Here is a 12,269-nt window from a genome sequence, read left to right as displayed (position 1 = left end):
GGATGATGATAGGGTACGATTTGGATCAGGTTCAACATTTGTAGTATATAATATGAAACAAACCAAAAAAGTCTGCTGTTTAAAAATATTTGTTTTTCCTTTTTACGAGATTTAAATGTGTGATCTAAGCTCTCAGCCATGGTAACGTGTCCAACATTGTCACACACAAACATACTCTTTGTCCCACATTTGGTTTGTTGGGATCTAGTCCCCCTAATCACATCACACAGAGATATTTCCTATACAGTATATGAGGTGTGAGTATTTCACTTGCAAACCTGTAGCACTGTGCTCTTACCTCAGAATGGACTCTCTGAACGTGGGAGTGCAGGTTCCCTTTCTGGGAGAAGGAAGCAGGGCAGAACATGCAGAGGTGAGGTTTCTCTCCAGTGTGTCGCACCATGTGAGTCTGCAGCACCACCTTCTGGTTGAAAGCCTTGCTGCAATGTGTGCACCTATAGGGCCTCTCACCTGGAGGGAAGAACAAGGGGAGGGCAAACACAGATCAAATAGTCAGAAACGCTGATGGCAATTTCTGGAATCTAAATGAATAACTTCAAAACAAAAAAGGCAAATAGTGAAGGATAGGGGTAAATACTGGGGCCTCCTTTAAGACATCCTCACTTACTCCACTCTATTGTTACAGTCTCATTACTTAAAGCAGCTTTTGAGGCTGGTTACAGCATTTCATATTTGGATCAGTTCATTATTGTGACTTTTTTCAAGCATTTACTCAAAAAGAAAATTGGATTTGGTTTCTTTTAAACTATGCTGTTTATTATTTTAACAAAGAAAAGATGAAGAATTTACCAAGATACGGTTAATCTTATATTTTACACATTTTACATCAGACTTATATCATCATGTTTGGTTGTATTTTATAGCAATTTAAGACATTAAGACAAACAAAAATACACGACACCCTGGTTGGTTGTATCCATCTTTAGTACTAATAATACTTAAGGAATGCGTGTGTGCGTGCGTGTAGTCTACCAAAGCGATTATTAACCTCATCAGCTTAAGGGCTGTTTCAGATTCGAAGCACAGAGGAATTAACTCCGTCCACCATTAGTCATTCAGCCAGCAAGGCAACCAAACAAATTAACATGTGGACGTTGTATAAACAACAAACAACATTTGGGTTGAAGGCTACTGGCTACATCATCTGAACCCAGACGGCTTAACAAGCGCACATCCGCACTGGAATATTTGTTATATCGATATTGAAATTGTACCCACACAACAAGTTTTTTACAGTAATTCCTCTGCATGAACCATTACAAGGTCATGTCATCTCTTTTCTGTGCTTTTCACTCACCTGTGTGTATTCGTATGTGCCTAACAAGCTGGCTGGGCTTTTTGAAAGCCTTTCCACAGTGATGGCAGCTGTTCTGGAACCCACTGCGGTCAATGTTTTTCTTGTAGTTTCTTGAACTAGAGCTGAGCAGCCTGCGGAAGGAGTAGACACAAACAATGTCAAGTTTGTTTTACATACCATAAGTTCACAGTGGATCACAGACAATCATCAAAATGACCACAATGCAGAGATCATTCTTCTTCTGGAGCTTCAGCCAGATCACGTCAGTTGTTTGCGTCTTGTCTGTCCCTGATACTAGTTTTAGATCAAACCCCATCTTTAATTTTCACACATGCAGTTTGGAGTTGATAAATGTACAAGTGGAATCTTCTCAAGCTCTTTGTGTTACTGTTGTTGTGAGGCTCTTTTTGAACCATGGTTCTAATGTTCAGCTTTAATTAGAAATAGTCTATAGAGGGTTTGCACACAGCACTGAGGGCCGGTGCCCTTGTATAGGCTGTATAATTCAACAGAATGAATGACAATGTACAAAAACGCCAACTTTCAGTTGAATATATAATTCATGTATAATAAAGAATTATTCTGCGTCATTCTGTCACTCTGGCCTTTAGTACTGCTGTTTTTTATTGGAAAGTGTTACTGTCTCTTGACAGTCTAACTGCTGTTTCAGATGCCCCTCCTTCTCCATAAAACACTACCTCCTTGAAATTCATTTGGCAGACAAATTGGAAAATGAAGTGAGGTGTAACACACTGTCGGTGGGCAGCTACAATCCCCCAATATCATTATCACAGTGGTAGAGGTTAGACCCTAAATTGCCTAGAACCGGATCCTCATAGTTCCTTTTGATAGCTGTTGGATTTATGTTTCGCTTTTTAACTTCAGGCTGTTTTCCACCTGACTTGGTCAAATGAAATAAATCGGCCTCTGCAGCCGTGCATGACCTCATCTTGACGTGACTCTTCATGTGCTCCTTGAGGTGCGCGGACGTCTTGAACTCCTTGTCGCAGGTCTTGCAGGTGTAGACCTTGACGCCCGACAGCTCCTTCCGGTGCTCCTCCAAGTGCAGAGACAGCTGGCTCTGAAGAATGAACTCATCTCCGCACTCTACGCAGATCAAATTCTGCAGGTTGGGTCGCAAAGGTGGTAGAGGAGACAACACAGACAGATACAAGTTGTTCCTAAATGCAAATCAATGATGGTTTCATGTTTGACCGTCGAGCTGACTAACCTCCTCCTTCTCGTGCAGCATGATATGGGACTTGAGGCTGGCGATGCGGGAGAACCTTTTATTGCAAACGGGGCAGGTGAAGTCTGAGGTGGTGTGTGTGGACTTGTGGAGTGTGAGGTTGAACTCCACATTAAATGTCTGTGGGCACTGGTCACACCGATGGGGCTGCGAGGGAGAGAGGAGAAATTAAAGAAAGTAGTGAATAATGTCAGTGTAAAAGCTCTCAGACGTCTTCCTCTGCAATCGAGTCCTTGTTGATGTTAATTCTCACTCTTGGTGGAGATAGGTGAAGACAAAAGGAGTTTCTTTAGCACGTTAATCAATGTACTACCTTACAGTGAAAACACACCGGACGCGTAAGCGTCGAGTACAGCCCGCCCGCCTAGAAACATGGTGAAAATGTTATGGCTGTTGAGAGCATTTTCTGATTTATGTTGTGATAACAAGAGCTATCCAAAATTCCCTCGATAAAAACCTTTGACTCTAATATGTCAACAACATTAAAAAAATAATTTTTAACCTGGCTTTTTCCAATGTATAGATTTCTCTTCTGGAAATATATACGCAAATTACCATTATTATAAGATAACTGACTTAAAACAACTACATTTGCTGTGTACCCCCCCGTCCTACTTAAGTGTCTCCTAGAATCAGGGACGGACATCTGCAAGGCAGCAGGTGTGTTAAAACATAAAAGTTCACTTTATCATTTAATCAGAAATAATATTTTTATGTGTGGCTAATCTTAGTTGTGTCTCAGCTACTAGAGAGAGAGGGAGAATAAGAAAGAGACATGAAGAGAGAAAAAACACTGTGACATACAAGTACAGAAAACTACCAGACAACATAAAAAATGATTTCCCATGAGGCAGAAATGGCCCCAATATTAAATTCCATTTCTATTAGAAGAGCTGACTGACTTGACTCCAGAGTACTTTCTGACTGCGGTGAGTCTTATTCAGAGTGGCAGACCCCGAGGCTGCTGCTCTTCAGCCTCAGAGACAGTGCCTGTGGAAGTGGAACATAGTGGGCATGAAATTGAAATGGCCCACTACAGGTGCAGCTGCAAATGAAGTAAGGTAGGGTCCTATTATCGTCTTTTCAAGCCAGAAGAGACGGTCAAGAGAGGAGACCAAATGACCGAAGTTTTCCTTAGGGTTAGCGCAGCTTGAAAAAACCTAGCCCCTTAACTGGTCTGTGATTGTGTGTGTAATGTAGGGCTGCACAATATATCGTTTTTTAATCGTGTGTAGTGATTGTGACAGACATAATTCACCTTTGTTGTTTAATGTAATATGTTGTGCATGTATTATGTTGGTTTAGGGATTGCGGCCCCTTTAAGCGTGTGATGACGTCACGTGGGACCTGGGGGTTGGGTGTTTTACCTATATAAATAAATGAGACACGCATTCGTGTGCTCAACGTGAGAAGGAGGTGACACGGGCATTTGTCGGCACCTGGGTTGCCCGTTTCGGCACTCCTTCGGACATATCCTCGGACCAGGGGGCGCAGTTCACGTCTGAGCTGTGGAACGCTGTTGCTCGGAGCCTCGGAGTAACGCTCCACCGCACAACCGCGTATCACCCGCAGGCTAACGGACTCTGTGAGCGTTTTCATAGGTCGATGAAGGCTGCCCTGCGTGCCAGCCTTAAAGACGGCAACTGGGTCGACAAGCTCCCGTGGGTGATGCTGGGCATCAGGACTGCGCCAAAGGAGGACCTTCAGTCCTCGTCCGCAGAGCTTGTTTATGGACAGCCGCTGCGGGTTCCAGGGGATGTTGTCCCTAGCACCACGGTTCCTTGGTCTGCTGCTCTCCAGAGGTCTGTTCTGCTGGACAATGCGAGGCTTTTCGCTCCTGTCCCCACTTCCCATCACGGCCTCCCTCGGTCGCACGTCCCGGCTGGGCTGCAGACTATGTGTTCATTCGCCACGATGCCCACAGGGGACCGCTGCGCCCGCCCTACGATGGCCCGTTCTGGGTTTTGAAGGCAGGCGACAAACATTTTGTGGTGGACAGAGGCAGCAAGCCAGAGCAGCTCTCCATCGACCGCCTTAAACCGGCTCACTTGGACGTGGCCAGGCCTATTGACCTGGCCCAGCCCCCACGGCGTGGACGGCCTTCAGTGTGGAAATTGTAGTAATCTTGACAGAGACAACTTCTCACGTTGAGCACACGAATGCGTGTCTCATTTATTTATATAGGGAAAACAATTCATTCACAAAATGGTGCTGCCCAGCAACCCAACCCCCAGGTCTCACGTGACGTCATCACACGCTTAAAAGGGACCGCAAACCTTAAACCAACATAATACATGCACAACATATTACATTAAACAACAAAGGTGAATTGTGTCTGTCACAATCACTACACTCATCGCAATATCAACTGGTCGCAATGTACGTATCGTGAAAGGCTGCAACACTCAGATTTGTTTGTGTTAGTTGAAAGAAAATATCAGCAGAATACTGCACTTCAAAATGTCATTCTTTTTTTAGTGCTGCCTTTTATGTTCAATTCAATGCTCAATTTGTTCAGTAAAAGAATGTTGGAAATTATTTCCTTTTGTTTTAAATTCAACAAGCAATTCGTTGATATTGTAGTAGAATAGCGATAGCAACAGAAATCGAAAGCAGCAGAAACAATGTTATCGCATATCACAGTTTCCTCCTATCGTGCAGCCCTAGTGTAATGTGTGTGTGTGTGTGTATATATATGTGTGTGTGTGTGTGTGTGTGTGTGTGTGTGTGTGTGTGTGTGTGTGTGTGTGTGTGAGAGAGAGTGTGTGTGTGACAGAGAGACAGCAAGGGAGTGTAGATGGATCTTAAAAGGGGGAGAGGGCAAAGATATGTGTTGTTGCAGCTGGTAAATGGAGAGAAGAGGGCACACTTAGACACTAAAGGGTGGCCAAACATGAATGAATGCACATTTATTCTGTTTGTTTTTTTTAATCATCCATTGCTCCATGGAAAAATACGTTCCCACACAAATCCATCCCGGTATCCTCGCTCCAAGAGTCGCCAGTGAAAAGTGTAAAACATCTTCATACCACCTTGATGGGCAGGAAAATCCTTCACACAGTATCACATTTAGTGCAATATGTATTGTAGGATTTTCATATGTAGGGCCACAAAATACGGGAGGAGCAAATGGAAATTCAAACAAATGAAACCAATTTACTTTCCGGCCAGTAAACACTGCGGCAAAGGAAATTGCGGCTGTGATTCAACATCTACGAGAAGGGGGTGTAATATTTGCTGTGCTATTTCTTAGCAAAATGTTAATTATAGTCAAGCTATAACTGAGTTGCACCACCACAACAACAAAAAAAGACTAGCAATACAACAATGTAAATGTATGCATTTCCCCTTTGAATGGCTCACAGCAAATCCACTGTGATGTAATTCATAAAACACTAGTGTTATGAATTACATAGCCACAGTGTTTCCCACACATAGACTAATTTGTGGCAGTACGCGCCACACAATCAACACCGGCCGCCACATATTGCGTTTCGTTATTAATTTTGTATTTTCTTTTTTAACGCTATTTAAAACACGCAGCGTATTCGGTCAGCTGCATTTCCTTTCCCTGCTCTCCTCCATCTCTTTGTCACTCGTGTCTCTTTCACATAGGCCACACACACACACACACACACACACACACACACACACCCCCTCCCCTCCATGCACACAGCGTCTGTCTCCATGAAAATGAGAGAAGACGGCCGGAGTTCACGAAAGGTTGGTATCTCGTGAACACAATCACACATTAAAAAGTGCTGTAAAAATATTTTATATTCTGAATACAATGTTGTCAGTGTGTTAATGCTGGAGTCCCGACCCGACTCTTAGCAAACAATAATAATAATAATAATAATAATAAATTGAATTTATATAGCGCTTTTCACGAACTCAAAGCGATTGCGCCTGCTTTAGAAAGTTAACTAGTCGCAAGTTTGCGGTAAAATGCAGTTGGGTTGTCGAGGTCAAAACACTATATGTAGCAGCTGTGAATCAAATGAACTTATTATAAATAATGTTATGTCATTTTTTTACTCTTACACTGAATGTTTGCTTCAATCCAGATGAGTATTGAAAAGTATTTTCCGCGCTTGAAAAAGGCACGTGTTGAGGATGAGGACTAGCCTGAACCGGAGGTATCAGTCTGAAACAGAGCTGAACAGTCCGACCAGTGGAATTAGTTATGTTATTAATTTGTTTACAGTATTTTCAGGCTTCAACCAGCGCTGCTCAAGCAGAAAGACAGGGTCAGGGAGAGAGAGAGAGAGAGATAGATTCGTTAGGCATTGAAGAAAGAGTAGGAGATGAGGACGGCATCCAACAGCGTGTCAAAAAACAACAGAGTTTTACTCAGCTGTTTATTTAATCAACTCAACTGAGGCTGTGCTCATTCACATCTTACCTGGTTAACTGAAACATGTGGCGATACAGAAAGCCGGGGCTCTAATGTAATGTTGCATAAGGATAAGTAAATAACCCACAATGTGTTCTGTATGAAGAGAATATGGGAGGAATCCCACCATGCTGCTGGTAACAGCACATTACAGAAGCTGTGGAAGCATCCGGCACCAAATATTGTGATAAAGTTCAGACCTGCGCTGAATCTGTCAAATACTAAACAATGGCATCTATGGCAGCTTACTAACTGTATATTGACTCTTTACTACATTTAAGCATTTATATAGTCTGTCTATTCTTGTATACTGTGTTATCACTGATCTTCATCACCACCTAGACCACACTTTGCACGAATTGTACTCTGACTCTTTACTACATCTCAGCATTCATACAGACTGTCTATTCTTGCATATTGTATTATTACTGATATACATCACTACATAGACCACCATTTGCACTAATTGTATATTGTCTCTTCTCTACATTCAGCATTTATATAGATTGATTACTGCTTACTGTGTTATTACTGATCTACATCACTTAATAGTCCACAACTTGCACTAACTGTAGATTGATTCTTCACTACACCGCAGCATTTATCTAGACTGTCTATTCATATAAACTGTGATATAACTGATCTACCTCACTAACTAGACCACTAGACTGTTTACTGACTCTTTACACTAGAGCTGGGCAATATATCGATATTATATCGATATCGTGATATGAGACTAGATATCGTCTTAGGTTTTGGATATCGTAATATGGCATAAGTGTTGTCTTTTCCTGGTTTTAAAGGCTGCATTACAGTAAAGTGATGTCATTTTTTGAACTTACTAGACTGTTCTATTATTTGCCTTTACCCACTTAGACATTATATCCACATTACTGATGATTATTTATCAAACATCACACTATGTAAATATTTTGTGAAAGCACCAATAGTCAACCCTACAATATCGTTGCGGTATCGAAATCGAGGTATTTGGTCAAAAATATTGTGATATTTGATTTTCTCCATATCGCCCAGCCCTACTTTACACCATCAACTCTTTACACCATCTCAGCAGTGATATAGACTCTCTGTTCATGTATATTGCATATCCATCGACTTACTTGCACCTCACTACGTGCCGGCATTTGTAATTGCCCACTTATTCTGCACTTTATGTAGCATATTGTATTCTGTGTTCTTGTACTGTATTGAATGTGAAACTATTTGTTGCCTTGCACGCCTACACTTGTCTTGGCCAGGTCACCGTTGCAAATGATAACCTGTTCCCAACAGCCTACCTGGTTAAAAAAAATAAAAAAAATAAAAACATAAAAAGCTTTGAATTTTCCCACATTGTGAAAAATCATCTGAGCTGAAGAATCCAGGACACCTCCGGCTTTGACGGTAAGCCACAAGCTTGGCCCAAATCCAACCTGTAGCTGGGACAGGACAGGACAGGACTTTTACTTGTAACAGAGTATTTTTACAGTGTGGTGTTAGTACTTTTACTTAGGTAAATGATCTGAATACTTCTTCCACTACTGGCCTTTACCCACTGAGTCATTATATCCACATTACTGGTGATAATTTATCAAAAATCTCATTGTGTTAATATTTTGTGAAAGCACCAATTGCAAACCCTACAATATCGCTGCAATATCGATATTGAGGTATTTGGGCAAAAATATGATGATATTTCATTTTCTCCATACAGCCCTATGTGGCTTGAAAAAGGCATTTGGATCTCAACTGGTTTAAAGGTTAATATAATAGTGTGGTTCTACTGGAGTGGATGTTGTTATACTGGCCAGACTGAAGATCTGAATGTGTGGCATCGTAAGAAGAATACAAATACAGTGTTGATGATAGAGAGCAAGCATACTCTTCTGACCTTGTCTGGATAAATAAAAGGTTAAAAACTGTGCTCACTGTCTTGTTATGGCTATGAGTGCTGACACCTGTGCTGTACTTACCTTATCGTTGATCTCATGTTCGCGGAGATGCTTCTGCAGCTGGCTCTCAGTGGTGAAGACCTGGGAGCAGATTGAGCACTTCTTTTCCTTGAGCTCTCCATCACTAAGACCGTCTGCCTTAGTGTTACTGGGATCCGCATCTGATCGAGTGCAAGAGAAAACATTTCAATACGTTTATTTGGTTCAAGAGGCTTTCTTGTGACAAGAATAGCTGAAGAACATGATACGATGCATTTTCTACTTAAATTCCACAGGTGCTGTGTTCAGTGGCTTTATGTTTATAAAAAAAAAACTGTGTTTGGTTTGCATCCAAACAGTATTTTTGTATGACCGTCCTCTCTCTGGAATTTGAAAGTAGTGGCAAATATTGATGTGGTAGCACCAATACATCCAAGGAAACACCCACACCCACCCACACACACACACACACACACACACACACACACACACACACACACACACAAAAACACACACACAGTGACAGCGTCCATATGAATTCAGTGCTTCACAAAATAGGGTATACACAGATAGTTAAGGCAGTTTCAGAATTAAGTGGAAAAGGGTTAATTACTATTAACAAATAGTATAGGCTGGGCGCCCGGATTGCTCAGTTGGTAGAGCGGGCGCCCATAAATAGAGGTTTACTCCTCAACACAGCGGGCCCGGGGTTTGACCTGCGGCCCTTTGCTGTATGTCATTCCCCCGCTCTCTCCCCTTTCATGTCTTCAGCTGTCCTGTCAATAAAGGCCTAAAATGCCCAAAAAATAATCTTTATAAAAATAAAAATAAATACTATAGGCGAATCCTAAATAATGCATGAGGTTTTTCATTGTTTCACTTTGAGTTGTAAAGTTGTATTGTTTCATTTATTAGGGCAACAACTACTTGGGGTCCTGGTCTATATAATGTATTAGCCGTGGTGGAAGAAGTATTCAGATCCTTTACTTAAGTGAAAATACTAATACCACACTGTAAAAATACTCGGTCACAAGTAAAAGTCCTGCATTGAAAATATTACTTAAGTAAAAGTATAATCAGGAAAAATTACTTAAAAGTATTAAAAGTAAAAGTACTCAATGCAGAAAAATCTTCAAATTTTAGAAACTAGAAACAATCAAGACAGTTGTATGTTTAATCGTCTAATCATTTCAGCTGTGTAGGCCTATATTTATATTGTTGGGTAGTGTAATTTTTATAATAAAACATCGTATTTTATGAACTCCATTTGTTTGGTGTGCAAAAATATTAATTTGTAAGTAACTTAAACTGTCAGATTAATGTAGTTAAAGTAAAAAGTACAATATTTATCTCTGAAAGGTAGAAAGTAGCATGAAAAGAAAAGACTCAAGTACAAGTACCTCAAATTTGTAGTAGCCTAGTTGAGTAAATGTACTTTCCACCACTGTGTTTTATGAATTGAGCCTGCATGTATTTTTATATTACAATTATAATGTATTCATATAATATTCAGTATGTTTAGGTTTGACTAAACTTAAGTTACATCTCAAATGTATGGATGGAAATTAACTGTAGACTTCCACAAGCACTACAGCAGTCTTTGACTGTATTTGACTAATTACGTTAGTCTATGTTCAACAACACATCTAATAGAGGTCTGTGTAACGTACATAATGGAGGTACGCTAGTAAAATTACGTTTTTTATTCACCTTATTTGCCTCCCAAGAAGATTAATAAATAGACAATGAGATATTATTTTATAATTGGGTTTCAGTTCATAGGTCGCGTGCACACAGATAAAGTTAGCCTAATATCAAATAATGTTAGTCTGTAAGCATGTTTGGTTCCACACTCCCATCTTAGCTGTCGCAGTCACAGGCATTGCTTGGACAGTATGTGACTGATAGGAAATCAACCCAATGTGAAAAGTCTATGAAACGTTAATGCTAATGTGAGGCGGTTTTGTTTTGCCAACTAGCTTAACGTTACATCCATCCGAGGAAACGTGTCTTAATACCAAGATAACGTCACATACTGTTTTCCGATAATGACACCAACATGCCAGCACAGTGAATGCTTTCCGACAGCACATTTCAACACTTTAGGAGCATGTCAATACGTGAATGTGACAACTTGTTCTGATCCATCAGCAGCTGGAGAGCAGCGCTACAGTGCATCGCAGGATCAAAATAACAATGGCAAACATTTTGGCGTGTTAGCCTCGAAGCTAACGATAGCAACGCGAGCTAGTTAGCAACAACAAGCTAACGACGAATTACAAATAAACAAAGATTTAGTCTAAAAACCGTACATTAACCAACACTACACGAGACCGCTGTTCTTTCCCTCGCGGACACCAATTTAGACTGGAAGCCAATAAGAAGAGCCACCGAAACGTTATTAATATCATTCCGCCTCAATCACTCCTTCGCCGCACAAAGCAAAGCCCACCCGCAATACTATATCCGGGGACTATATACACTACATTGAAGTGTTATTATATCAGATGCAGAGATGTTTGTCCAAATAATACCAGGTTATTTGGATAGCCCATACTCTGTATTTTTTATTCGTTGCATTTTGGTACTTGTTACCTGTTTCGTCGTTGCTTTTAACTCTCAGTTTGCGAGGTCGGCCCCGCGGCATAGTTCCAGTACTCAGGGCGGGTGTGCTGTGAACGATTTGCTTTTCAAAATGGCGACTCAGTCATCTCTGGACAGCATCGTACCCATGCAGATACACAGCTGCACGGAGTAGGGAGACATCTACCGTTTGGTTCATTGTACATGCATCTTCAGGTGCACACAAAAACAACAACTTTTTTGTTTTACGCACAGGAGAGTGAGCTACTTTATAAGTATGAAACACTAATAGGTCTAAATCAAATAGTTAAGGAATTTACACTTTCAGTGCCACTTTGTTTATTAGGCTATTTATTTATTTGTATTTAATGTTTTTTTTTGTTTTTTTTACAGGGACCATGTAGGCCTACAATAAACCTACATTTCAATTCTTGAAATATGATGCAAAATACAGAGAAATGGCTTAAATGCTAATTTTCATCCCCACTCTCAGTATATAGTAGCCTATGGCTACCGCACTTTTTTGTTGTTATCATTTCTATCTTATAATTTTTTGTTTTTCTCAAATAATTCACTGTAAATACTTTAAGTGTAGGATATGTATAAATGTAGGCTTTAATACTTAGTAGCCTAGTGTTATGATATATGATCTACATGACACCTGCAGCTGTTTTAGTTGTAGGCCTACAGACCCTCAGGAAAGACCCGTTGTAAGTCTGATTGTTTGAGGTAATATAACTTAGACTGTAGCCAGTTATTTGGCAATATGCACCAACAAAGCATTTTAATAAC

At 40.6% G+C, this 12,269-nt stretch overlaps 1 protein-coding gene across 2 annotated transcripts in view; it reads right to left on the bottom strand.

Moving 5' to 3' along the window:
* The window catches only part of LOC144519985 (zinc finger protein 236), a 62,820-nt gene extending 51,244 nt beyond the window's left edge, over positions 1-11,576 (bottom strand). For both annotated transcript variants that reach the window (XM_078253548.1, XM_078253549.1), the window contains exons 1-6: positions 11,490-11,576; positions 8,937-9,076; positions 2,550-2,714; positions 2,263-2,441; positions 1,319-1,449; positions 299-471 (exon numbers count right to left, since the gene is read on the bottom strand). In XM_078253548.1, the coding sequence (XP_078109674.1) occupies positions 299-471; positions 1,319-1,449; positions 2,263-2,441; positions 2,550-2,714; positions 8,937-9,076; positions 11,490-11,541 (840 nt within the window). In that variant the 5' untranslated portion in view covers positions 11,542-11,576. The remainder of the gene's footprint in view (positions 1-298; positions 472-1,318; positions 1,450-2,262; positions 2,442-2,549; positions 2,715-8,936; positions 9,077-11,489) is intronic.
* Between the last annotated feature and the right edge of the window lie 693 nt (positions 11,577-12,269).

The sequence above is a fragment of the Sander vitreus genome, chromosome 6, assembly GCF_031162955.1.
Source record: "Sander vitreus isolate 19-12246 chromosome 6, sanVit1, whole genome shotgun sequence".
Classification (NCBI taxonomy): Eukaryota; Metazoa; Chordata; class Actinopteri; order Perciformes; family Percidae; genus Sander; species Sander vitreus.
The sequence above is the reverse complement of the archived record's forward strand: the minus strand, read 5'-3'. Positions and strand labels throughout refer to the sequence as shown.